Source organism: Calypte anna, chromosome 1, assembly GCF_003957555.1.
Source record: "Calypte anna isolate BGI_N300 chromosome 1, bCalAnn1_v1.p, whole genome shotgun sequence".
Lineage (NCBI taxonomy): Eukaryota > Metazoa > Chordata > Aves > Apodiformes > Trochilidae > Calypte > Calypte anna.
The window spans coordinates 39529344-39556101 of record NC_044244.1 but is presented as its reverse complement, the minus strand read 5'-3'; the positions used below and the strand labels follow the sequence as shown (position 1 = coordinate 39556101).

At 36.6% G+C, this 26758-nt stretch overlaps 1 protein-coding gene across 1 annotated transcript in view; it reads right to left on the bottom strand.

Annotated features, from left to right (window-relative positions):
* Window positions 1-1932: 1932 nt before the first annotated feature.
* SMC1B (structural maintenance of chromosomes 1B) overlaps window positions 1933-26758 on the bottom strand; it is a 31723-nt gene continuing 6897 nt past the window's right edge. The window contains exons 8-25 of the mRNA XM_008490279.2: window positions 24318-24400; window positions 23086-23293; window positions 20425-20610; window positions 17930-18109; window positions 16717-16863; window positions 16045-16182; window positions 15439-15555; window positions 12737-12843; window positions 10961-11102; window positions 9420-9565; window positions 8134-8287; window positions 6610-6708; window positions 5961-6117; window positions 5061-5215; window positions 4139-4290; window positions 3827-3896; window positions 2266-2376; window positions 1933-2019 (exon numbers count right to left, since the gene is read on the bottom strand). Coding sequence (XP_008488501.2) covers window positions 1933-2019; window positions 2266-2376; window positions 3827-3896; window positions 4139-4290; window positions 5061-5215; window positions 5961-6117; window positions 6610-6708; window positions 8134-8287; window positions 9420-9565; window positions 10961-11102; window positions 12737-12843; window positions 15439-15555; window positions 16045-16182; window positions 16717-16863; window positions 17930-18109; window positions 20425-20610; window positions 23086-23293; window positions 24318-24400 — 2439 coding nt within the window. The remainder of the gene's footprint in view (window positions 2020-2265; window positions 2377-3826; window positions 3897-4138; window positions 4291-5060; window positions 5216-5960; window positions 6118-6609; window positions 6709-8133; window positions 8288-9419; window positions 9566-10960; window positions 11103-12736; window positions 12844-15438; window positions 15556-16044; window positions 16183-16716; window positions 16864-17929; window positions 18110-20424; window positions 20611-23085; window positions 23294-24317; window positions 24401-26758) is intronic.

The window sequence follows — 26758 nt, the reverse complement described above, 5'->3', positions numbered from 1 at the left end:
ACCACAGCCTCCCCTGACTCAAGTGCCCTTTATTTGTATCCTGAAAAGCCAGTGAGTACCTACACATTAAGATGCCAATACCTAGTTTTGGTTTTCTTCACCCTACAGCTTATCAAGTAATACACTGTAACCATTTCAGGCATAGGACAGCCTTGTAGCTACCTCAAGGTTTAAAATACAGTCAAAAGAGACAGAATCAGAAACTTGTCTCTTCCATTTATCTGTTAAAGTCTTAAGGCCCTGTCCAAATTATTACCTGGCTACCATCAAAGAACTAACCCTACAAATGTTAAACGAGGTTTGCTGATTCTAGCTTAGGTGGCTCTTGATACTTAATTCATAATTACTTTTTTTTGATGGGAGTAAGGTTTTTACTGAAAATTAACTTGACCATTTATTACCTGGTTTTGCTTAAGATGTGTAATTAAGTTGATGGCACAGACTTTAAATAAAATATTTAAAGCCAAACGGACCACTCTTGCATAGTAGCTAAAATGTGTAGCTTTCACCATTCTTAAAACTGTTCAATTCTTTATTGCACTTTTCTATTTCAACCAACTGTTCCTAACAAATGGTTAAAACACCACAAACCAAAATAAAGCTTCTGTATTTGCAGTATACAGACTGCTGAGGGTCAGAGATCTTTAAAAAAAATCTCTGAAGGCTCTCTGCTATTCACCCTTGATGCTACTGTAAGTATTTCTGGAGTTGTTAATGGATTCTGGATTAAGGGACTGATGCTAACTCCTGACTTCCATTCAAAGTAATTTTATTAAATAAAGTGTGGCATTGACATAACTATTTCATAAACACCTTTCTACAGTATAAGTGGACACATTTATGTTGCTGAGATGTTACCATAGATCACATTATCTACTGCTTACATGTGATTCCCTCCTTTTGCAGTTAGCCCCATGTGTCCCGACCTCACCAGCTGTGTGCAACAAGCCCAGTGTTAGCAGCACATTACAAGGTAGATGCATATAAGCAGTGTGGTGGACAAAAGGAAGTTAGACAGGCAAAGCTTATTATGAACAACCATAAACCAAATAAAGCTCCTCAGCACACACTGAGGTGAAACATAAGCCAGGTGAAGTGGTACAAGTGCTTACAAACACTGTTCCAAAACCAACTTTGTAAACTTTGTTTCTTAAATGAAGCAGGGCCAAAGTAAACTTGGCTGTACTGGGACAGCCTGTGTATTAACAATCTCAACTGCAAAACAATAACTTTTCCCTAAGGCTGTTCCCTGTGTGGCATGACTCACACCTGTTCTGTTCTTCCCACTTTTGTGTGAGGTAGAGGGCCTCAAAGGCAACATTCGACCAGGTCACATCACACCTAGAGAAATACACTGTGAACTTTGGTAAAATTAAACTATTGGCATAAGGCTGCAGTGAAAGACTGAAGTCTTTGTGGGTCTCAAGTCACATAAGATAATGTCTAAATACTGACATCTTGTTTTACAAACCAGGAAATAATCCTATCTGAAGGCAAACAGATGCAGCTGCAACGCATAAAAGAGACTGTAAAGGTCTTGACTGGTGGTAGCATGCATCTAAGCAGTGCACTGGAGATACAGCTAAGTGCATTAATTTCTGTACGAAAAGCACGAAGGTTACTCTTTGTAATAGTGCACTTATGTGAACCTGGAATCCCTCATCTTAAGGCAACTTCCTCAAAACATTTGGAGAGAAAGCTTTGCTTAACAATGTACTCACTTCAGTAGCAACCTCTGGCTAACAAAACTGTGGATGAGAAACAATTTCTTCCTTCAATATTGTAGAAAACTGCTTTGTTCGAAAGGTAAACATTTTTGAGGTCCAACAGCAACATTCAAACTCAAACTTGAAACAGTTCACTGTAAAGAGATACTAGTTGTCACCTGGCCCTGAAATCATCCACGTTTTACTCTGACACTGAGCTGCGGCTCTACATCTCTGTCCTCTCCTGTTCATCCGTGTCCGGATACTTGGTAAGGTCCAAAGTCAGCACTCGGCTGAACATGATGGCATCACGCTGAGAAGAGGAAGGACCATGCAATTTAAAACATTTCAGTAATCAGAAATCACCATTCCACAAATAACTATGAGATACAGTAATAAGCTTGAGTTATCAATACCATCTTTTTATCTAGCCAGTACCTGCACACACTTCTGAATTCGAAGTAGTTGAAATCCAGCAACACAACTACTAACATGATTCACTGTAGCAACACGATGTAAATCAGTATTTTAACAAAATCTGGGAATGATTAATTTTTACCTCTGGACACACTCCAATCAATGCATCTGCTCTGCAGTAAAACTCTTCCTTGAGAGAAATAACTATCATTTGAATCTGTTCATGTGCCTGTTCTCTAATGAAACTTGAGACCTTTGGAAAGAAGCCAAATATTTCAGTAAGTTAGTTCTGGCAGACCTAAGCCATGATAAAATTAGGGAATGACAAGGGAAAAAAGTGAAGCAAGCTGCAGAATTCAGTAGTTCAGCTATGAAATAAGCAGGATAAAATGAGAAATAAAACAGTTGTAAGAGAGATACTCTGCATGTTCTTAAGACAACCCCTCAGGTTTGCTGCTTTTTGTAAACACCTAAGAGAACAATCACTCACTCCAGTGAAAGTTTCAATTGGCACTGCCCTTTTCCTCTAAGTATTTTGCTTCCTGTAACTAAAAAAGAAGATGGAAACTCCTGAATAAGGAAAAAAAGCATTAAAAGGCTGTTGCTGGCAGAATACTAAGATTTTACAATACTTAGTTAACTGCAGACAGCAATTTTTTTCCAATGATCTGCAAAATAAAGGTACAAATATTAGATTAGAAATCAGTGACAGAATAGGGGACAATATAAATTCAAAGCTGAATAGAGAAAGACCAGTACATTTTTAATTAGGCTTTTTTCTGCAGTCTTCTGAAATGCTTAGTGGGCTATGAATATGATTTTTACTTGAAGAGAACTGAACTGACAAACCCAGTTGCATTTAAAAAGAAGAAAAATCAGCTACTGTTTATATTGTTCTGAAGAAAAATGGTGCTTAGCATAATATAAGGTTTAAAGTAGACCCTGTAAGGTGTGTCAGAATGAACCTACTCAGGCAAACCGCAGCCAAGTGTCTTATACACCTCCCAGCAAACTCTGGTGGTACTTGGCACAGCACAGTTAACTCCATTAGGAAAACAGTAGAAAAAAAAAAATTTTTATTTTGAGTCTCTTTCTCCATCTACAGTGTAAGTTTTTGTTCCAGTGAACAGCTATTAGCAAGAAGGGAGAGATGCTGAGAGAAGGACAGGAATCTGTGTGCATCAAGCAAGCATTCACAACTAAAATGATGGGAGTGATAGCCCTTAGTATTTTTACATTAGGACCAATTAAGTAGGCAAATGTATAAAATAAATACTCCAGTGATAGAAATTGGTTTTCAGCACCCAGATACACTCCTTTCTTAGAGGCAAGGTAATGCAAAAGGCCTTAAAAACTCCAACCAACCAAACCCAACCATTAATTCACAAGTGAGCTTCATGTCAGATTGTATTACATATGATCACGAAATACTTTCACACTCTAGCCAATTTTTCTCAGCTTCACAGTTGATTTGGAGGCTGATTAAAAACCACTTTGATTTATGAATTAAATTTACCCATCTTCTAACATCTCACACAACCATTATTTCAGTCCTAAGCCTAATACATATTTTTAAAACAGGCCAAGACAGTGTAAAAAACCTCCTTATCCCAACAATCTGTAAGGAAAAGTAGCCATCCTTCCTCTAAAAAAGATACCATTATATTGTCAATAAACAGAGAAGGTGAAAGGAACCAACTTACTTTATCAATGTTTGTGTTATCCAGGGCAGCATCTATCTCATCTAAAACAAAAAAGGGTGCTGGCCGAAAACTGAAAGGCAAGACAGTATTTTGCAATTAGATGCAGAAATTTTACCAAACATTGCAATTACTTCAGAGAATCAGTTATACCATCATAAAATTTTGGCAAGAAGTAATGACGTGTAAAGAATAAGAACGTTAGTAATGTGTGAGTACCCTACTAGCAGATTTTTTAACAGGTTTCTAAGTGTAACACAATCTTCTTGCCACTTATTCAGCCCATACTTGGATATAGCATAATATTTCTTTTACCTGTGTATAGCAAACACAAGAGCCAGAGCTGCTACAGATTTTTCACCACCTGACAAACTGTCCATTGGCATAAAGCGTTTTCCCGGAGCCACGCAGTTGAAGCCAATGCCTTCCAGATAAGGCTCCTCAGGATTTTCAGGACTAAGGAATGCCTGGAAATACATTTAAATATTAATAGTGACACTAAGAAAACAATTCGGACTAATATTTTTTAGGTTTAAATATCTGCCTGAGTTAGCGTTGAAACTGGTAAGATAGCTCCAGGAAACACTTGTTCATCTGTATTCAACAACAGCAATATAGGATTTCCAAGTGAATAAACCTTTGTTCATGAACCATGAAGTAGGAGGCTAATTAACAAAACCATTTTGGAAATGACTCCACATACTTGTTACCTACAACTTTTCAACTATTATATAAGCTTGATTTTCTCTCCTTTTACATAATTGCTTTAATTTTTTAATATTATTAAAACTCTAGACTTCAAAAGTAGTTTTCTTTTTTCACTGGAAACACATACACTTCCAATATTGCACTTTTTTTTTAAGTTTAGTTTTACAGAATACAGCTTTGGGACGCAGAGATATTTTTTTATATGTACGATTTCTCTATACTTTGTATCCTGGTTCTGAGGCCCCAAAATTAAAAGCATTATTTTGAAGAAATCTTCATTTTACCAAACCATTAAAAAGCATGGTGGATAAGCTAGTTGCTACATGGCTTATTTTTCCCATCAAATAGAAGAGACAATAACATATTACAGTCTGTCATTCTCCTCTGCACAAGGCTTTATTATTTGTGTAATTTTCTTCTTCAGACTGAGACTGCTTTTGAAATCTACAAGTGCTACTAAGCTCTCTTATTCTACATAACCAAGCATCAATTAGGCCTTTTAAATCAAACACCTACTAACATGACACACCTGAGCACTACTGTTTCTACAAAGTTTCTTGTAGATCTTATCAATAGCTATGGAAGCATGCTCAAAGCATTGGCTAAAAAGCTCGAATCTCCTTTTTTTCACTTGTTCAAATTCTTGCTTGCATTTTCGGGCTTCCTTTCTGCTGGTGTCAAAAGCTATAGAAAGAAAATTACTGAAATTAATCTGTAAGGCTATATGCAAATACAGAGAACACATACATATTCTGTACCATATCAAGCATCAAGGAAAACATTTATGGCAGAAAAAGGTTCTAGTGCACATACAAGGAGCACACCAATGAGTTTTCATCCAGACTTCAAATGGAGGCACCAGAAGCTGAGAAGCTGGGATATACTCATCCTGCTCTATGCCCCATTTGTCTGAAGCAATGGACAAAATTATTTTAATTCCTTCTGTAAGCTGGGTACCCTTAAGTAGCATCAGCATTTACCTGTCAGAGCTTCAGAACACCTTCATTCTTTTAGTATGTTAATGTCTGCATTGCTATTTGAGGATACCAATAGTTTTGCAGTAATGCTCATGTCTGAGCTCTGGACAACATATATATGTTTAATCAGTTATTTAAGGAAGATAAAATGTTTAAATTCAGTAATTTTTAGAAAGTAAGTAAAAATACCTTATAGTATCATTTGGCCAACAAAGTATTTTTCCAAGCATTCAAACTGTATTTCAATAAACTACTACAAAGTAAGGTATATATTAATAAATGGTTGACATATAATTAAAAAGACAACTGATGATAAGAACTTGAGTACAAAAAAGTTCCTTAGTATCTGAAAGAGGCAAAGCCAGGAAGATTAACCCCAGGAAGAGGACTTTGAATTAGGGTGAAAACTCTCTTGGACACAGAGGAGACTGATACAAAAGACTCAGTGTTACCATCTATTGATTCTTGGAACTTGTCCCGAGCAATCTGTAATTTCTCTACAGCTCTCAGGTTTGGAGCAGCTGTCTTGATTAAAGTATTCTCTTTAGCTTTTATTTCATGCTGCATCTGGTTCAATTGATCTTCTATATCTTTATCAGACACTAGGTCCTAAAGGAAAAACAAAACAAAACAAAAAACCCCTCAAAAATACTAAGACAGTGCAATCTGCTTCTCGGCCAAGACATTTCAACACACATGGCAAGCACACCCTGTTTCTGGAAGAAGTACCCCACTCATCTAAGAGCTTTAACTGGAAACACAACAAACTAAAAGATTCCACCCAGAGTCTAAGTTCTCTGAATAAATTTACTAGGTCCTTAAACCTTGTTCCACAAAATAGAAACAACAATAATATTGGAGCTCAAAGGCAGCAGGTAAAAGAGTACCTAACTAAAAATCCCTAAAAAATTAAAGCGTTGTATTTACTATTTCACAACTCTATGTTTTAGGTAAGCTTTAAAATCAATTTAGTCATATGGGAAATTGACCTATCTGGAAATCCCACACATTACTGCTATGTATGACTGCAAAACCAAAAAAACCCACAACTACTTAAAGCTCAACAGTGTTTTCTTCAATAATTTTAAACACAAAGCTCACCTTCAGGTCTTCTGCTAGGCTGCTGTAATTGATCTGAATCGCCTCTTCTCTTTCATAGATACTTGATGTTGTCTGAGTGCCTTCTGTTTCAGTTCCAAGCTGTAAATATGAAGGACATACCAGTTGAGAAATGACACTGTTAACTTTTTAACTGTAAAAACCCAAAAACAAACAAACCAACAAAAGAAAAAAATAAACCCAAGAAAAACATTAAAAAGATATAAAACACGGAGATGGTGGTAACAAGTAAATTCACTCCATTGCTCCTTCTCTAGCAAAAATGGATTTAACATTTAGTTAAGATCCTGAGTCTAATTTTAAAAAATGCACCGTTTATATGAATATTAAAGCAACTGCTAATTTTAGTTTGGATCTAAGAAAGCAGCAGTAGTTTGTCTGTAATATTTTTAGAATAATTTGCATACTAATTCCTGATTGGAAAGGACTTATGATCCCATGACAATTCATTGCCTTTTCAAGGAAAGGCTCTGAAGTACCTAAATCAAGGCCTTTATTCCACTCAGTTGGCTTTGGAAGAAATTAATAGCTTCAGTTATGTACAACATAAGCAGCATATCTTCTTTAAATTATAAGATTGGATTTTAAACAGCTATTTTCAATTGAAAAGGGGAAAGCATATGCTACATGTCAGCATTATTAGTCCCTTTTCCCCCCAAGATTCTTTCTCAGAACTTATCGTGTTGCCTTCTCACTAATATGTATTAAAAAGCTAAGTTGTTATTCCCATTTCCCACCTCCTTGGTTTCATCTCCTTCTATTCATAAACAATAAGAGTTGAGCTGCCTATATTCTCAGATATTAGCAGTTCACGTACTTTCCCTTCAAAGACTGCCTCACTGCCTTCATTTTGCCTTTTGACCCACTCACTCTTCTCTAAAGAATGGGTTCAACAAGACTCCTTCCGAACAGACTTGTAATGTTACAAGTCCTTCAAAACCCATAGTTCTTATTTTATAACAGTGGAGAAAGCTTAATTTCTTCTCACAGAAGATACACGGGAAAAAGAGGAAAGGCTGAGAAAAATCATTATGACCAGTCCTCTGATATCAGGAGCATTTCTGATTTCTGTGCATATCTACCCATCTATTGAAAACAAAAGGATGCTTTTAGACAGCATTTATACTATGCATGATTAACTAAATATTATCTCAGCTCATGTACAAACCACATTTATTTAGGTCTGAACTGACCCTAGCATCCCCTTACATACTTGTATCTAGAATAAACCCTCATACAAGTTCTCCTGTACAACAGTGACTTTTATACTTTTCACAGGAATACATTTCAAGCACAAGCAAAAATACTTGCTAGCAACATTTCTGTTCATGAAAATAAGCAAAAATCCTTCTCTTGAATGGATGAGGACTGGTCACATGGAAATAACGTCTGTATTTTAACACTGCTATGTAAAACAAACAGTACTGCAAGGAAAGAATATCTTTAAATTCAAGACTGAATAATTGCTTCCCCAAGATATACACCCACTGTAAACATATAAAGTACCTCTACTTCACTGACGTCATCCAGCGATCCAGACATGAGCTTTATTTTCAAGTCCTGCACTTTACATTCAAGGAGCAAATTATGTCTTCTCAATCTTTTCTCTTCTAGAGAGGTTTCTATAGCTGTAGCTTCCTTTTGCAATTTTGCAGCTTCCCTAGGTACAGAAAAGGCACAAAACAAGTGAAGAGCAGCACTGCTGCCAATAACATCCAGACCCATACCACAGGAAAAAAAAGTTACCAAGCACAAAGAGGGATTTCTCCTCTCTAATCCCTATCAAACACAAATAAAAATACTTCTAACTTATTCCATCCCCTTCATTCTTCCAAATTACTCAAGAAAGAGCTGGGAAGCAAATGCTGTTCTAGTACTCATGCCAATTCTCTGCTGTTCTGTACTTCATCACAAGGTAAATGCTGGTAGCATAGATTTAGTGACAAGTTCACAATATAGGATGTTCAAATATCCACATTGTGAACTAAAACTAAACTGTTTTGTTCTGCTCTGCTTAATATACATAGAAAATTAATCCTTTAAAATTTTAATTAAATACTTTCTCATTACTGGACTTGAAATATACCTTAATTTACAACAAATTTCTTGGGTAGCATCAAGTTGCTTAAGTTGCATTCTTAAAACTGCACTCTATAAAATTAATTACTAGGCATACTAGCTGTGAGCTTATATAAAATTTCACAAGTTTACCTAGACATACTGTGCCAACAGGTCAGGTTTTTTAAACGTGAATAATCCTATCAATAATAAGCAAGCATATGAAAACTGAAATTTAAACTGTCCCACAAAGGAGTTGATTTAAAAGAATAGTGAGGACAACACAGTAATCTAAAGTTAATAGTATTTTAAGATATCCAACACTTGAAAGGCTTGGAGAAAATGCAAACAAATCAGAAAAAAATTGAACCAAGTGTACAACTCAAACAAAAATATGAAACTGCTAGTAAACTTAGTATGGTCCCACAATCAAGCTGTAACATAATATATACTTACCAGAAGTCACTACATATTTATCAGAAATAACAGGACCTAACATCAGGTAGATAATAATATTCTATACAGTTTATGGGATGGCTCTCATGAAATAACCTGGTTCACATCAGTTTTGGGAACCACACACTGAATCAGAAAGACTTTTTAGCTAATACATATTGTAAATGCAGATTACTATGTCTCCAATTAATTTTTCAAAGAAAAAAAGAAAAATTCAAACATCTGATCACTTGAACTCTTCTAAATATTATCACATTAATCATATAAATTGTAATTACCTATTAAGAGTTAAGAATGTCTTTCTGAAATCTTCAACCTCATTTTGGATTTTTTTAACTTCAGATTTATGAGTATTTAATCTATCCTTAAGATGTTGCTGCTCCTCCACAACTTCATTCACTTTTTTTAGAAACTTTTCCTCATCCTGCATAGAAATATTTATATTTTTCAACTTTCACTAAAAATCTTGATACAGAACTTTTATTATACAGAAAAAGTAAAAGTTTAAACTTGTTACAATGCATTCAAATGTGTTACAGCATAAAAACTGAAAGGCACAGGGAAAGCAGACTGTCCTACACAGAGGAAGATACAGTTGTGTTGTATATATAGGCACAGACAGCTCCAGTTTTGTGACTGTACCAGATTAAACCATAAAGCCACCAAACAAGGGAAGGATCTGAGGCTTCCCACAATCTGTAGGCTATTCCCTTTGCTTCTGTTAGTCCCAGAGTCCTGGAAGAAGGATCCCACCTGATACACCATCTACATCTACAATGTATTAACCAATACGTAAGCTAACCTGAAATCCTTGAAAAGGTATAGCCATTAAAGATAAATCCAGAGGTAATCCAGAGAACAAACAATCTGTGGAGGTACTTTAGAAGAGTATTCCCATAAATATCCATGCAACTGCTAAACTGATAGAAATTAGGTGCTAGAATATAGTAAACCTAGTGCTACATGCATAAAGACGTGGTCCTTGCGAGTACTGTTATGGCAACCTAATGTACTGCTGCTGCAGTATTGAAAAAACAAAGTACCTTCAGAATTTAGAACAATCTATATCAAGACAAAAATATATGCATTTGCTCAGTCTTCTTTCAAAAAAATTATCCACACAGGCATGAAGTCAGACGTTTTTGTGCATAATTGAGTATAGGTCTCTTTTTTTCTCTGTATCAGAAATTACGTCTAATGTTGAAACAGAGTTCAAATGCGATACATGAGGTTTTATTGCCCATTTTGGGGTAGTTTTACATTTCACTTGATTTTAATTTAAAGCAGTTACATATTTTTCCTCCTGCACTTTCCAGTGCACCACAAGCATGGTTTATTTAAGCAACATCAACGCAACAAGACTTACAAAGAACATCATATAAAGGAGGAATCCATGAATATTACTTCAACTAAAAACCTAAAATTAGTTTTCATAAGATCTGTTATGAGCTGTAAAGTACCTTAAAGACACAAAGCACCAGGGCTGTTTACTGTTACTCGTAAGATCTTCTAAATGATGTCAGCCACATGCTACAAGTTTATCTCTAGTCTTAAGATGTTTTTTCATATAAACTAAATGAAAGAGAACACTGTACATACAGTAATCCCAAATTTAATTTTTACTAATCTTATTTATAACAGTAGATACATTGATATGACAGGCTATTCCAAGGTTAAAATTACAAACTCAGTTTTTTTTAAAGATTTCCAAATTCAACACTGAATCGAGCCCTAGAAGAATTACTCAACAGCACATTTTATGTATATTCAAACCGTAATCCAATGTTGTTTTTCAGTCCCAGAGAGATATTTTAGTTACCTTCTGTAGCCTGATAATCTCAGCTTCATCTTTACGAATGGTGTCCCTCAAACTGCTGACCATGTTTTTTGTTTTTTGTAGATGATCACGATTATATTCTAGCTGAATATTTAGTCGTGTCTTCTGATTTTCAAACTCCAGTCTAGGCAAAGTACAGTACTTCAAATCAACATTTAAAAAGCAGGCAAGTAACTGATTTTAACCTTTTAGAAGATATTTTCACTATGACTACTTAGATAGCACTTTTGTATCTTCTACATGAATGCAAAAATCAGCATACATTTGAACCATCAATTCTACTACACTACCTCCTGTGGATGTACTAGAAGTTACAACAATACAGTAATAACAGTTCAAATACTAAAATATAGAGTATAGATGTATGGATATGGAAAGTGACTCTAGAAGTTCAAGAACCTCAGTATAAATTATATACCTATAAATGAGTTAGGCAAAAGCTACATTAATGCTGTGTATTATCCAATGCCAGTGCTCCCTGCACAGCCCCTGCAAGCCTTCTTGTCACGTATGGCATATACGTTTATCTGATTATAAAGAACCTATTGCAGTTGAGAGATGGTAATAAGCATAAGACCAGAGGTTTTTAAGCTGTATTCAGCCTTGCTTATCATCTCTCAATTGACGCCTGTATTTGCTTATAGGGGTAAAATGGCAGAAATTTCTTCATGTGGTGCTGGAAGAAAGGACTGAAGTAAAACTAAGCAGCTGAGAGGTCTCCTCTCAGCTGTTACTATCTCTGAGCTTTGAGCTTCCCAAATTATTTACTAGTAGTGCTGGATCTGTTGTTCAGACAGTAGGGTTGGCACAGCACGAGCTCCAGGCTCCTAAGGCCTGGGCAAGAAGGCAGTAGAGCCCACAGGCTCAGAGAACTAATGATGGCAGGTTAGGGCACAAGCCAGCCAAGGATGTATGTACAGTGTAGCCTGAGGCCACAGCCAAACTCCCATTATCACTGTTCTATTACTAACTTCTTGCAGTTTACCAGAATTTAGTTCTTGCAAACATAAATTATCAAATCACTTCAGTCAGCAGGTGCTTTAATGGCAACTGAATGCACTGCCCTACTACCACACTGCAGCCCTAGCAAAAAAACCCACGGTTGTACCAGCTTCTGAAAACCACAGAGCCTCTTAACAGCTGAAGAAGTAGATGAAAAGTAAAGGTAGCTCAGTGCTGGCCATTACACCAGTCACAAAGAATGTATTTTCCATAAAATATCAGGAAACGCACAATCATATGCCTGAAAACACTTGCATTACAAGGAGACAGTGCATTTTAACATTCTCATTCTATATATAAATTTGTGGGCCTGTGATATGTGTGTTTAGGGGGAACAACAAGTTGAGATCTTGTTTTCCTTAACAGTATGTTCCTATGCCAAATCAATGCAGCTTACATGGAGTTCTCTCTTCAGTTTTCTGACACACAAGTCAGCCTTTATGTCACCCTGAATTTGGGATAAGAGACATTTTTCAAATGTGGATTTTAGGAAACTATTCTTTGCTTTATTCTTCTACATTTGTGCTACCGAAATAACGAATTTTCTTTCCATTTTGCAGCAAAATTTTGCTGATTGTAACCGTGCAATAAAAGTCCACAGTAGTGCAGTTGCTAACTAGTCTTTGCAGGGATAATATAACCTTTTACAGTCTTCTAGGCTTTTGTGTTATTTCCTGTAATGGGCTTACTCTTTTACCAGTGTGCTCTCAATCTAATACAAACCACTTTTTTTAACATTTCATTCACAAGTACCACCTTCTCTTATCAATTTCTTCTTGTTGTCTCACATGTTCTTGTTCATACACGCGAATATTTTCTATACCAATTTCTTCACAAAATTCCCTGAAAACAGCATCTTCAGCCTTTGAATAAAGAGAAGTGGAACAAAAACTGTTTATACTGTTTTAGCTCTCATAGAAGTAAAACATTTAGACAATCACTACATGCTACAGCTTGGTTTTGAAGGTACTTTAAGAGAACATAAAACAGAATCACTGAAGGAATAACCTGTATTTGACATTTTCAAATAGCACTCTCAGTACATATGCCAGATACAAGATGTATAATCTGCAAAAGGTAACTGATCTATTCTCATCTTGACAGAACTTGGTCACTCCAAAGACACCTAAAGTCATCACAGAGTAACTGGTTGCCAATCAGCTGAAGGAGAGAAAGCTCAATGGTATACAGAGCACTTATCAGACCACACTTTTTGGTCTAGTTTAGTTCTTCATTTTAATTTTCAAGTGATCCATAAATACTAATTACTATGGTCCATTTATAACAAACACACAGCACAGAATATCAATATTTAATTTTACAGTCTATACTAACAAAAGCTTCAACCGAAGCTAGTCCTTAAATTTTAACAAAAGAGTGGGCATAGTGTAAATGACAGAACTTAACACAGCACTCTAAGGCATTTAAAAGGAAACTCAAGGGTCGGAACAAAATTTTATGAGAACTTCTCAGTTCTCTCTCCACAGTATTGTTTGTATTGTTTTGGTACAAAGGCTTGTTTAAGCAGGTATCAAATTCTACAACAAATCCATGTTGTATACTTCAAAAACTGATGACCAGCCTTCATTTATGTTTTTTGCAGAACAAGCGAAAGAGAAGTTCCATGGATCTGGAATTCTTATGGCCTAAACATCAATGACATCCTCAGCATTTGCAGATGACAGACATCTGCACTCCATCACGCCTGTAGCACAAGCAAGACAGAGAATATGCCTCAGTTCTGGGTTCTTTTTACATTCAGAATTTCAGTCACAGATTAATCCAAGACAGGCTGATGAGAGTGGGTCAGAGGTGAGGAACTGAGTTACATACATATTCTACACCTCAAGTAAGTCCAGACAGCCATGAGGAATCTCTCTAAGAATCTACATTTACACAAGAACCTGGGTGTCATGTTGTGACTTTTTCCAGATGGAACTTCAGCACTACTTTCACACAGGCCATACCAGATTCCATTGTTTGGCAGAGTAGCAACAAGGCAGCTTCCAGAGAGGAAAGACAAGCTGCTTGTATTTCTCAAAGAGGCCAGAGTTACTGCCTACTCTAGCAATAGGGTATGAAACTCTTCTAGTACCAGAGATTAGGCTTTACTTCTGTACTCATCATAGAATACTTCCAGTCTTTTCACAATAAATGCACTTTTGAATTAGTCAGTTGCTTGTATGAACTGTTCTGCAGATTATTTGAAGATTAAAGAGTCATGAGACAGGACAGTCTACAGAAAAACAGCTAAGAAACGTAACTGTTGGATCACGTATCATGAGGAACTTTCCCTGATGATGATAAAAAGCAAAAAAGAGCAAGTTCTAATGACAAAAGCAGGTAACAATTTTGAACAGGTGCAAACAGCACAAGGTGCCAGTAGTCTGCATCAGTTACCCCTCATAAAAGAGGGAGAGCAAAGACAACTCAGTTATATCACAGGCTAGCTCTATCTTCCATGAACTGGACTCCAAATCAATCTAGGAATACAACTTTCTAAAACAAAACACCAAAACAAATGCCAAAATCACTATATCCAGAAAAACCCCAACAAACCCAAAACAGTCACCCAAACAAACAAAAATAACCCAAACCAAAAGTAGAATGAGGAGTGTGATCATCATCATCATACCCACCTCAACCATTCTCCCACAATAATCAGATTGTACAGACAATAAAGCACAGAGACCAGCTGCTTCCCAGAAAGAGAATGGAATCTTACCATTATGCTGCTCTTCACCTACTTGTCTAATACGTAGTAGTATAACAAGTCACCACCAAGATGTGGCACCTGTAGAATTCACAACAAAGCAGTCTAGCAGTGCTGAAAACTTTGCAGCTCTAGCAACTGCTACAGAGCTCATTTCCTAATAGCAAGCCTAACCTATTCTGCCTATGGGCTGCAGAAGTGGTGGATCTTCTCCAGATGAAATGTGGTTTTCCATGCAACTACTGAATGCAATTTTCTTACAAGTGCACTGAGAATGATTTTCAGCATAGTCACCCATGCAGAGACTGTCTATCTATTAGGAGCACTGCTTACTGAAACATCTGCAAACCAACTCATCTTTAGAACTCAGAAACTTCTTCCTATGTCAAATGAAATTATACCACATATAATAAGCTAAGCAAAGATCAATCTGTTAGTCAAGAAGTCAATGGATTTGCTTGGTTGGCTTTGTGTTTGAAACAACATCACAGAATTCTGACTTCAAGGCAACTGATTTGTAAAGCTGTGACACCTATATACTTACATGCAAGTATGTATTCACAGCTACCCTGATCCGAAAGGTAAAGAACATGGGAAGGTTGATGGAATGACTTATAACTCTTGTCAACAAAGTAGTTTACAAAGGTAAAAGTTGTCCAAGTTCTAAATGTCAGCAGGAACAGACAGGATTTTCTGCAGTACTACAGCATAAGCTGCTATATATGGTGATGACAGAAGGCATTACCTCATTAATTTTTTTCTGAAATTCTTCTATTTTTTCTCTTCTTTGTGCTACTCCTTCATTCAGCATATCATGCTGAGACTGAATATTTACCAGTTCACTTTCCAGTTTTGATTTTTCCTAGACAGAAAGTAAACAAGCCTGTAACTTTTTTTAAAAGGGTGGCCAACTTTCTGGAAATTAAGACAGTTCTATTTGAGATTAACTGTATTTTTCTTGTTAAAAAACATTAAATATTTTCTTCTCAAATGCAACCTTTCCACTATTACTGTCCATTTGCATAAAATTACTACAGCTTTAGTGTGCAGAAAAGCAATTTAATTTAAAATCACATTTGGACCTACAGGCTTCTGAAGGTTACTAAATGATAAGCCAAGCTTACTAGAAATGAAAATTTAAAACCTCAAATAGAAGCTGTGTAAGGTAAATTACTTTTTTAACCTTGTTTTTTATATTTTATTAATTACTCAGTTGTAAATACTATATGCAAAACTTCAACTGAATTGAAAAAAATACATAATGACCTAGTATTTAATTCACTGGTAATTACAGCTTTGTTAAAAAAAATGCAATAATTAAAACAAAAATCAGAAAGACTTAGTACTATACCATGTAGATATTCGCGAGATGTTTCTTTTTAATAAGCTCTAATTCACTCTGTGAGTATTTAAGTCTTGTCTGAGTTCCATGGCACTGAACATGCAACTGCTTCAAGTCAGCCTCCTTACGTTTACTCTTCATTAACTCCTAGAAAAATAATACAATCAGAGAAAAATAATTTTAAACAAGAGGTCACTGATACGGAAATTGCTCACTTTTCAGATTTGTGCACTACATTAAGCAGCCTCACTGACATAAGCCCCATTCAAAGTAAACGCTGATAGCATTGGTCATGTTCAATAATCATTTTGTGACCTATTTCTCAAAAGAAAGCTCATGCTTATTAATTCCTAGATTTCCACTGTTGCCAAGTCTTCCTGTCATTTTTTTAGAGGAGGGAAATCCTGGCAGATTTGGGTCCATGAAAATATTTTCAAGTTGACATCTTTTTCACTAGATGTCTTTAGGTACTTTGAACAACAGCTTTTAAAGAAAAAGAATTTGAACAGTAGTAGATGATTACCTAGAAGAGGATAAACAGCTACCATGTACTTTCTGCATCTTTTAGAAGTTATGAAAATCACCATTTTAGAAAAATCATGTTCCCACGGGTGAAATGAAGTAAATACAACTTTCACTCCTTTATGCCTTTTGCAGCAAAGTATTTTTTAAGAGACCTACCTTTAACTCATTAACCAAGCTGTCTCTCCTTTCTTTCATTTTATTAATTTCTTTATCATCCCAACATCTAGCTTTAAATCTTAAGTCACTTGATCCTCCAGAAATCACTCCAGATTTCAAAAATAAAGTTCCATCAAGAGCCACTGTCTGGAAGAAAAGAAAACAACTAAAGCCAAGTACATCTGAACACAAAGGAGGCAAAACATTCCATGAACTACTGCACCAAGATATGGTGATTCATCCAGAGACAACCAAATTTTACTTGCACTCTAGAGTGTTTCTTTTTCCTTTTCCAAACCTGCTAAAATGAGATACCCAAAGCCACAAAACAGTCAGTTGTTTCATGGCACTGGCCCTACAATGTAGTGATTGGTCACGTAGTCATGTGTAGTCACTAGTTAATGTATTTTAGTATTACTGCAATTTACCAGAAAAGAAAGTGAAATTGTGTAATTTCCTTGTTCTCAGGAAATTACTATGAGATATTTGTGTATATGATGGCAACTTAAAAGCTTATGTCTGGCTCAGTAGCAGACCAATCAATGTGATAATGGAGTGAAAGAAAGCAGCGAGTTCTTAAGCGAAAGTCTAAGTTTCAGTAAAGAATGTGAGTATTTTTGTGACTTACTTGGTTTCCAAGTAAACATGATTTCAAACTCACCTTCAACCTAAAGATGTTTTAATCAAGATTTTAAAAGGTTTACTAAATACATAATAGGGCTCTACAGACAGACAGAACAGAGACATGCATAAAACAAACTGCATAAAGAGGCAGAGAACCTTCCAGTCTTCAGTACAAGTCTATATCTACAACTAAGAGATTGTGTGATATTTAAAGAACTTTGAAACCTTTTTTTCATAGAAAAGCTAGTAAGATAAACTTCCTATTTTTACATATGAAGCTTCACGAATGGGATTATCCTTCCTTTCCTCTCCTCCTCTTCATCAGGAGGACCATACCCATAACCATATTTGGACACTGACTATCCTCTAATTTGCCTCCCTTTCCCAGAAAATCGCTTAAACATATTACCCTACAAAGGAATACATGGCCTACTGAAGTATCTGAGGATTTACTCATGTGGGAGTAGACAAGACAATGTTGTGCCATTCTGTGTTTATCTGCATTATTTCATGGGATGTTAGAACAATTTAGGTGGCATCAACATACATAAATGCAATAAAATATCTGCAACAAAATTCAGGTTCTTACTTTCAACCTCACTGGTCCATCAAATGCTATTCGCTTTGCTTCTGTAATTGTTTCACAGACCAAGCCATTTCCACTGACAAACTGAATCACTCTTTTCAGTGGAGCAAATGGAGTTTGTACAACATCCACCAACATTTTAGCTCCTTTTATCTCTCTCAACTTTTCATTGATTGGTTTAACCTGTAAAGCAAGTAAACAGTGTTTAGAAGCCTTGTTGAAATAGCAAAACATGTCCAAATCTGAGTGGTCTGGGGGACAGTATGTACTAATCAACAGAATGGGGATCTCAGGTGCCATATGACAAGGAATAGACATGGCTTTCACATTCTTTTTATACCATAGTCCTTAACTCTGTAAAACCTATTTCACTGTGTACAAAATACAAGTATCTGAATGCATGTAGCACTGGGAACTAACAAGAAGAATTAAAAAACTGAGTGTAGCTGCAGAGCAAGTCTTTTGGGATCACGGTGACATGGAGGGATGGCTCCCCCAGCTGGTGCTTTGGAATGGAGGCAGAGGCTCTCTAGGAAGGACAGGTTGGGAAGACAAGAGGTGGAGTTACCCTGTATGTGACAGAACAGCTGGGATGCAGAGCTCTGCCTTGGTAAGGATGATTAGCCAGCTCCAGGCTCATGGGTTAGGTTGAAGAAAGAAAAGGGAAAGGTAACATTGTAGTGGGTGTGCATTACAGACCATCAGACCCGCAAGAACAAGTGAACAACATATTCTGTAGACATCTAAAAGCAGTGTCACATTCACAGTCCCTGGTCCTTACAGGGGACTCAAACCACCACATGATCTGCTACAGTGGCAACACAACAAGGTATAAACAATCCACGCAGTTCCTGGAAAGCACTGATGACAACTTCTTCACCCAAGTGACAGGGATGTCAGTGAGGAGACATGCTCTGCTAGACCTCCTACTCTCCAAAGAAGAGAGATTTGCTGGGAATTGGAAGGTTTCAGGTTTTGCCTGCAGAGAGCATAAAATAGGGGAGTTCAGGATTCTAAGAGGAGGAAACAGCTAGAGACAAGTTTGCAACCCTGGTCTTTAGAAGAACACACTTTGGGCTCTTCAAACATGTGCTTGAGAGAGTCCCACGTGATAAGACCCCAGAATTAAGTGGAGCCCAAGAATGTTTGTTAATATGCAAGGATCACCTCCTCCAACTTTAAGACCTTTCACCCCAGTGAGCATGAAATCAGCCAAGAAAATGCCAGGAGGTCTGCACGGATAAATAGAATGCCTCTTGCAAAACTCAGACACAAAAAGGAAGTATAAAGAAGGTGGAAGCAGGGACAGGTAACCTAGGAGGAAATCTAGAGGCCCTATTCAAGCATGTAGATACAGAGTTAGAAAAGCCAAAGCTCAATGTGAATTTTAACTGGCAAGGGACATCAAAGAAATAGCTTCTGTACACAAGCAATTAAAAAAAAGGACAAGGGAAAATGTGGGCCTGCTGCTGAATGAGGCATAGGAACTATCAAGAGGTTATAAAAGACACTGAGGTACTGAATTTCTTCTTCCCCTCTGTCTTTAGCAGCAAGACTGGCCACCCAGGAATCCTAGATTCCAGAGAGCAGGGGAAATTCTATAACAATGAAGATGTACCCTTGATGCAAGGGACCAGGTCAGGGAATGTTTAAGGAAACTGGACATACATAAATGCAACCACTAGTGATGGCACCATTGAAAGGCCACTCAATTTTTCAATTATCACTGCAACTCAAACAGGTGTCTAAGGACTGGAGAAAAAAGAAAAGTGCCACTCCTGTGTTCAAAAAGGGGCAAGAAAGATGACCCAGGGAACTACAGATCAGAGAAGTCTCACCTTGATCCCTGAGAAAGTGAATGAGCAACTAATCCTAGAGACCATTTCCAGGCACGTGAATGACAAGAAAAGTCTTGCAGGAGCAGTCAGGATGGATTCACCAAGTTGCTTGTTGTTGCTCACATTTAACTAACCTGACAGCTTTCTATAGTGAAGTGACTGGCCTGGCCCATGAGGGGAGTGAATATTGTCTACCTACGCTTCACTTAGTCTTTACACAGTCTCCCACAAGATCCTCACAGAGAAGCTGACAAAATATGAGCTGCAAGAACAGACAGTAAGGTGGACTGAAAACTGTGTGAACGGAAAGGCCCCCAGGGTGATGAAAAAGTCCAGTTGTAGGACAGTATTCATGTGAATATTTGGATCAATCCTGTTTATCACCTTCATTATTTATCTGGATGATGGGGCAGTGTGTACCCTCAGCAAGTTTGCTGAGGGCTCAAAACTGGGAGGAATGGCTGATACGCCAGTCATGCTGCCATTCAGATGCACCTCAGCAGGCTGAAGAATGGGACATGAGCAATCTCATGAAGTTCACCTTATAAGTGCTTTTATCCTTAACACTTCAGCCTGTTTTAGTTAAGCTTCAATGAGCCAATATCAAGATTTACAAGTGTATTAACTTGCTGACGACAGAAAAAAGAAAAATGTACTTACATCAAGGTAATCTAAAGCAAGGAAAGTTTCAGGTTCAGCTCGTTCTTGTTTTAGGAACTGAATGCAATCTCTTGCTGTTTTTTCAGTGGCAACAACAATAGCAGTCATGTATTTGCTGAATACCTTGGTAACAGCGAGCTGGTATTTTTTATGAATAGGATGACAAAGGTCTAGCAGTCTTCCAAACTGAAGATGAAAATACAGAGAAGCAGAATACATTACTTCAGTATCTTAAACACAAAAATATTATTTTATATCTAAAGCTGCGAAAGAAAAGCGTGTTATGTATCTACCAACTACACTCTTACAATAGCTACACATGAGATAAAAATTTTAGCAGCCATTAATCAAATGGTATACTATGCCTCCAAAATCTGAAGGGATTTATTTTTTTCCCTGATTTACATTTATATATCTCTATGTTTTATTCACAATTTCTACCATACACTTCCAGAAGTATGACAAAATGACAAGAGCAAAGTTAGCTAAGCATCTTTTTTGGAGAGAAAGGAAGTATCCAGCAAATAGATTTTTGAATCACAGTAAGGCATCAATAAATAGAACTGTTAACGGGAAAATGATAGCAAGAGAAGCAGTATTCCAGTTTCAAGACAAAAGAGAAGTATCTGCTTATTTCAGTAGCATGGAAAAAATAAAAACTGCTTCTCTTGTACTGCGCAGTCCCAAGAATCGATGTTTTGCCATATATTGAAACAGTACCTCTACAGATAAAACTAATTAGTTCTTTGCTGTACATGGTAACTAAAGCCCTTTTCTTCTATTTCTGTGATTGTGGCTACAGTTGAGCTTTCCCTGAATGAATAAAGCTATTAATGAACATTTGGAACATTACAACATGCAAATTTATGAAAGAAAAATTTTCCTGCTTGTTGGATTAGAGCTATTGCTTTCCTCTTGCGTTATCTTCAGTTTTATCCAGATCAAACTTAAAACAAATGAGAACAAAAAGACAACTGGTAAGAGCTGGATGTGGTAAGTTGTCCACAGTAGTATCTCATGAATGAACTGAGGTAACTTCACAGCCTGCTACAATCTACTTTGCTGCCCTTATCTTGACAAATGTTCTCACTTTTCTGAAGAACAGTAGATGCATGAATAACACTCAACACCTCAAAGGTCTTCCCTTAATATTTATATTCCTGGTTTTCCCCCAGTGTCATCTACTTGGATGTTTCTACTTGCAGCTCTGACACATAGTTTTTCAAACATGCAAAAATACACTATATACTATATATACACTATATATACTTTCAGACACAGCCTTTCAAGTACAGATGTAATTCCAGATTTCTGTGAAAACAAATACTGACAGCCCAAACGAGCCTGTAGCAACAGCAGTTTTCCTAATCAGAACTACCACTGTAGGAATGCCATTTTGAAAATTAAACCGTAAAAACTGTAATCAGCTGCAAAATACACCTTGCTAAGACAAATCCATGAAAATGCACTGGTAATTCACAGAGCAGCATTCACACTGCAGCACAGTTATTCCAGTACCTGGAATGCACACCAACCATTAAAATAATGTTTTAATAAAAGAAGAGAAATGTATGTAAAACCTCAACATTTAAAACAGTATGTAAGTTTCTGCCTATGAAATCCAGCAGACTGAACCAAGCTCTCCTCCAGTTGTTCCTGACTGCCTGGTAAACTACCAAAAGAAATGTGTCATGACCATCCTCACTTGGACAGCATTCCATAATCTGGAATTAGGAGACCAGAGAATAAAGGAACTCAGAAACAACTCTATTGTCTCATTTGCTGGTGATAAGAAAATATCACAGGGACAAGATAACCAAAGCAGATACTGTTAAGACCTTCTTTTATGGGATAATTTCTGTAATTGATTAAATTAATCTAGTTTGTATTAATTAGAAGCCAACAATTAAATACTCTTAAGTTTGCAGCTCCTGAAGGAAAAAGAATATCCTGAACACCAGGTCTCCACTAAGCCAGCAGAGTATCACCAGTATAACCCAGATATTTTCAAATGGAGAGATAAGCCATTGATTTTTTCATTTTTTTGAAAAATTAGATGAGTGGGGAAAAAAAAACAACAAAAAAACCAGCTTAAAAGCAGAATACTTAACCTTAATATTTAAGCACAAACAAAAAGGTGTAAATGTGCCCTAAGAAATAATCAACATCCGCTGACATTTAGAACCAATACATGAAACATTTAAATTACTCTTCAGGAATGTCATTAATATGGCAATTGATAAACAAAGACAGACCATTCAGTAGCAAACATCTCGTGCACCTAAGAAAAATTATCCTCTGGAAGAAGTATTCTTTCTGAAATAAATGGTCTCAGAGCTAAACTTCCCATTCATTTGTCCTAAGTAAGAAAAGTAAAAAATGTATTTTAAGAGAGAAGAAAACAAAAAAATAAACAAATACTACAAAAACCACAGAGATCAAAATTTTTTTTTTATAAGAAAATATGTCTATTTCTGGAAACTCAAAAATAATGACAGTATGAGATATTTTTTCAGTAATACCAAGTATACACAAGCAAGCATAATGCTCACAATAATGCTCAAGACCATCCAGTTTACTCTAATTGCTTACTCAGTCTAGATGCAGAACTCATAAATCTTAATTCTAAAATAAAGCATTTAAATGAGGCCATTCAATTACCACATAATCCGGATATAGCCTTTTGAGACTTTCCAGGATCTCTGCTTTCATTTGCTGACGCCTTCCTTCATGATAATCAATTTTGGCATTGTGCAGTTCACCAACTATTTTGTTCAGTTCTTCATTTACTTCAGCTATTCGTATTGTTGAATTTTCAATTTCCTTAGTAAGCACTTCCTCTTGCTCTTTTTTTTCTGCTAATGACTCCCTTTGAACAGAAGCAAAATAGGAAAACAATTTACTGTGTCACTTATACAAGCTTCTAGTTCACAAAATTAAAGTAATTCTGTGGCCAGACTATGAAAATCCTTAGAGATTTTCAGTAACTATAAAAAGCTACTGCTTATACAAGTTGGATTCTATAGCACAGCCTATTTTTAAAGTTTCAAAATTGAGTTCAAGTGAGAGTTTTTGCACGTGTAACAGGTACCCATACTGCTTTACCTTCCATTAAGAACAAGTCTGCTATTGCAAAACTAAGGACTGAGAATTCTCATGCGAAGTTCTGACTCACTTTACATGCTCCCCCTGCCGTTACTAAGGCTTTGTCACCCTCTACTACTGATACTTCATTAAAACAATTTTGCATCACACGAGTCACAATGGGTCTCCTGCTTGCTGTCCAGAACTTTGTTCAATACACAGGCAACATTAAGCCAAAGTACACATTACAGATGCATAGAAAAAGACAGGTAGAGAAAAAAAAAAGTCTCTGGAGATCACCGACTTTGACTTCTTGCACAAGACACTGGCTAATGTCAAAGTTACTTCAGGTTGCTCAATGAAGGGCTTATATACTGTATCTCACAAAGAGTTAAAATCAGGTGGAAGACAAAACACAGGAAGCAAGAACTGAACTGTGCTCCTAATATCCAATTAATATAAACTAAATATTAATTTAAGTAAATATTAATCGCTTCCTAAAACAGCACAACTACACAACTGGCCTGTTCTCACCCAGAATTTGTACACTCAGTCCCATACTCTACCTGTAGTAACATCTTACACTTACAAAAATTAGAAGCAATTAAAAACTGGCTTCAAACTATATATGTATGAGTAATCATACTTCTTACTTTATTTTGACAGCTAAATTAACTGAAATATTAATTAGTAAGAATTCTAATTCTTATTAGAATTTGAAAAATAGAACTAGAGAGAGTTATAAAGCTACTACAGGAATCTGAAAATACACAAGAAATCAAATTAAGCTTCAGTTTTTTTAAACATACGTGCATAGCTTGACATATTCTTCCAACTTCTCTATTCGTTTTTTATGCTCTTCTATTTGTTCCACAGTCTGCTTTATATTTTCCTACACAATCACAAGCAGAATGTGTTAAAAACAAACCAGAGGAAAATGACAGCTCTACAGCAAAATATAAACTTCTTAATTCAGAACAAATACAGAGATAGATCTTTTCTGCCTTTTTTGGTATTTCATGCTGTCACAATCCATGACATGTACTGTCACGTCTCACAAAATGAGCACAGCTCCCCAGGGTTGGGGGCCAAGTGAAATATCACGTCCTTTCTTTGAACAACCCATTTGGCGAGATTAAGTTCAATAATTCTCTGTGTGGTACTCTAGGAGTAAAATTATGACTCTAGAGGTTTGTTTTACACAACTTTTTAGTAAAGTAAGATTACAAAGCATGTCATTGCAACTAGCAGTATTAGAAATGATTGTACTTTCAAAGCAAGGGATTACAGACAGCAGAACTTAAGGAAATTGCCAAAACAACAGGTTACAACTACCAAAACTTAACAAAGCAATGGGTAGTAAAAGTTGGAGAATATGTTACCCTTATGTGCCCAAATAAGGTTAGATAGAGAGAGGGAGAGAGAAAGAAAGAGAGAGAGATAAAGAAGAGATAGGAAAGATATCACCACTCCGGAATCCAGTGCTGATCTTGGTAGGAAGTTGTGGCCCTTGGATGGAAGGCACACATCCAGTGTTTTGAGTGTGCCTCTTTTATACCACCCGACCCCTTCTTTTTTGGGGGGCTCTGGTGTATCTTGTGAAGTCAGGTGTGCACTTGGCCCCCTCCAGAGGGGATGACTGAGCAATAACCCTTATTTCTGTGTATGCACCCACTCCAGTGGCGTTACCCAGGGCACACACAAGATGTCACTCTGCCTTTGCAGGGTACAGCTTGCCTGACCCTGACCCTTACTGAACTAAATGGTGTCCTGCCTGCCAAAGAGAGCTCCCCTTGCAAGGACAGTGTTCAGCTTATTAGGATAGGCACTGAAGGAGGGGGATGCTCTTGTGAGAATAGGGCCCCCATTTATCAGGGTGGTTACCCAAATGAGGGTCTCTCCTAGAGAGAAGAAGTTTAGATGGCTATTGAATGAGGCCTCCACCCCAGTGCAATGTCCATTTTTTTAGGGCAGCTGTTTTAAGACAAATAATCTTTTCAGGATTATACACATTCTGAAGTAATATAGTGTCTTTTTTAATAGTCAATTGCACTACCATAAATAATAAAGGAAAGTTATCAAGGTTATCACTGGATTTTTCATGTTATGCCACAGTTCAGAGAAAACCTCTGCAGCACAAAATATCATGACACCATCAAATAAAACAGCTTTAAACACAAAGCCAGTAAGTTATAGCTGTTAAAACAAAAAAGGTGCTTTCTTGGCCCCAGAGTAACAGAAGCTTTTTGTTAAAAAGGACTGATGGCATTGACATAGAAGTTTCAATCTGACACAAAAGTAGTGTACTAAAAATCCAAACCAACAGTGAAGCAAGTACTTTCTATTATTCATACTGAATAAAAATACATTAATGGAAGTAGATAGCTACTAACTTTTCCCCGTAACTAGTGCTTTAAAAGTAAAAAGCATTGTATCAAGAACAAATGGATGTACAAGTATTAGTTTAGATATTATGGCAAGGATGACTGAATACAGGCTTTTCCATATAAGCAAGCTTATGTGTATGACAATGAGGTGTTAGGAAATCTATAATTCAAAGTCTCAACTGAAGGATTTTTAAGTTTTCTGAACATAACAGAGTCTCCTCCAAACCTTGACTTGCTGCACCTATAACTTCTTGGTAGAGGAAAAAACTGCAAGGCTAGTATAGCTTGAAAAAAAAATGACACACAAAACCCTGAAACTCCTAATAGGGCAAAGTTTCTACCAAAAGACAGATAATCAGCCAAACTTCTGTCCTTTCCACTTCTATCAGAAGCATCATACAAAGTTTCACAATGAGGTGGAAAATACTTTCTCTAGAAGAGCATCAGGTATGGTCACCAAGTCATGGTGAAAAATGCAGGTATTTAGTAATAAATGTTTGGGCCTGCCATGATAGAAGAAATCAGAAACAAAGCTACAGCAATGATCTGTACTTAAAACCAAACACTGCCTCTGAAATGCTATAGAAAAGTGGGCACCAAGGAGGTTTTTCCAACTACAATGCACTAATACACACAACTGACCTTAAGACATGATTCTATGATTCTATGATTCTAAGACATCTTTGCAAAAAAGTTGCTGTGATCAAAACAAACCTCAAAAAGGTGCAAATTATCATAGAGATATGCAACAAAGTTGGACATCTTGGAAAAAACCAGGAACTGATCAGAGTTAAGCAGCTGTGCTGAGTAACCATAAAACATTAGTCCTTGGATTAGTCCTTCCATTCAATGTAATGGTTGCA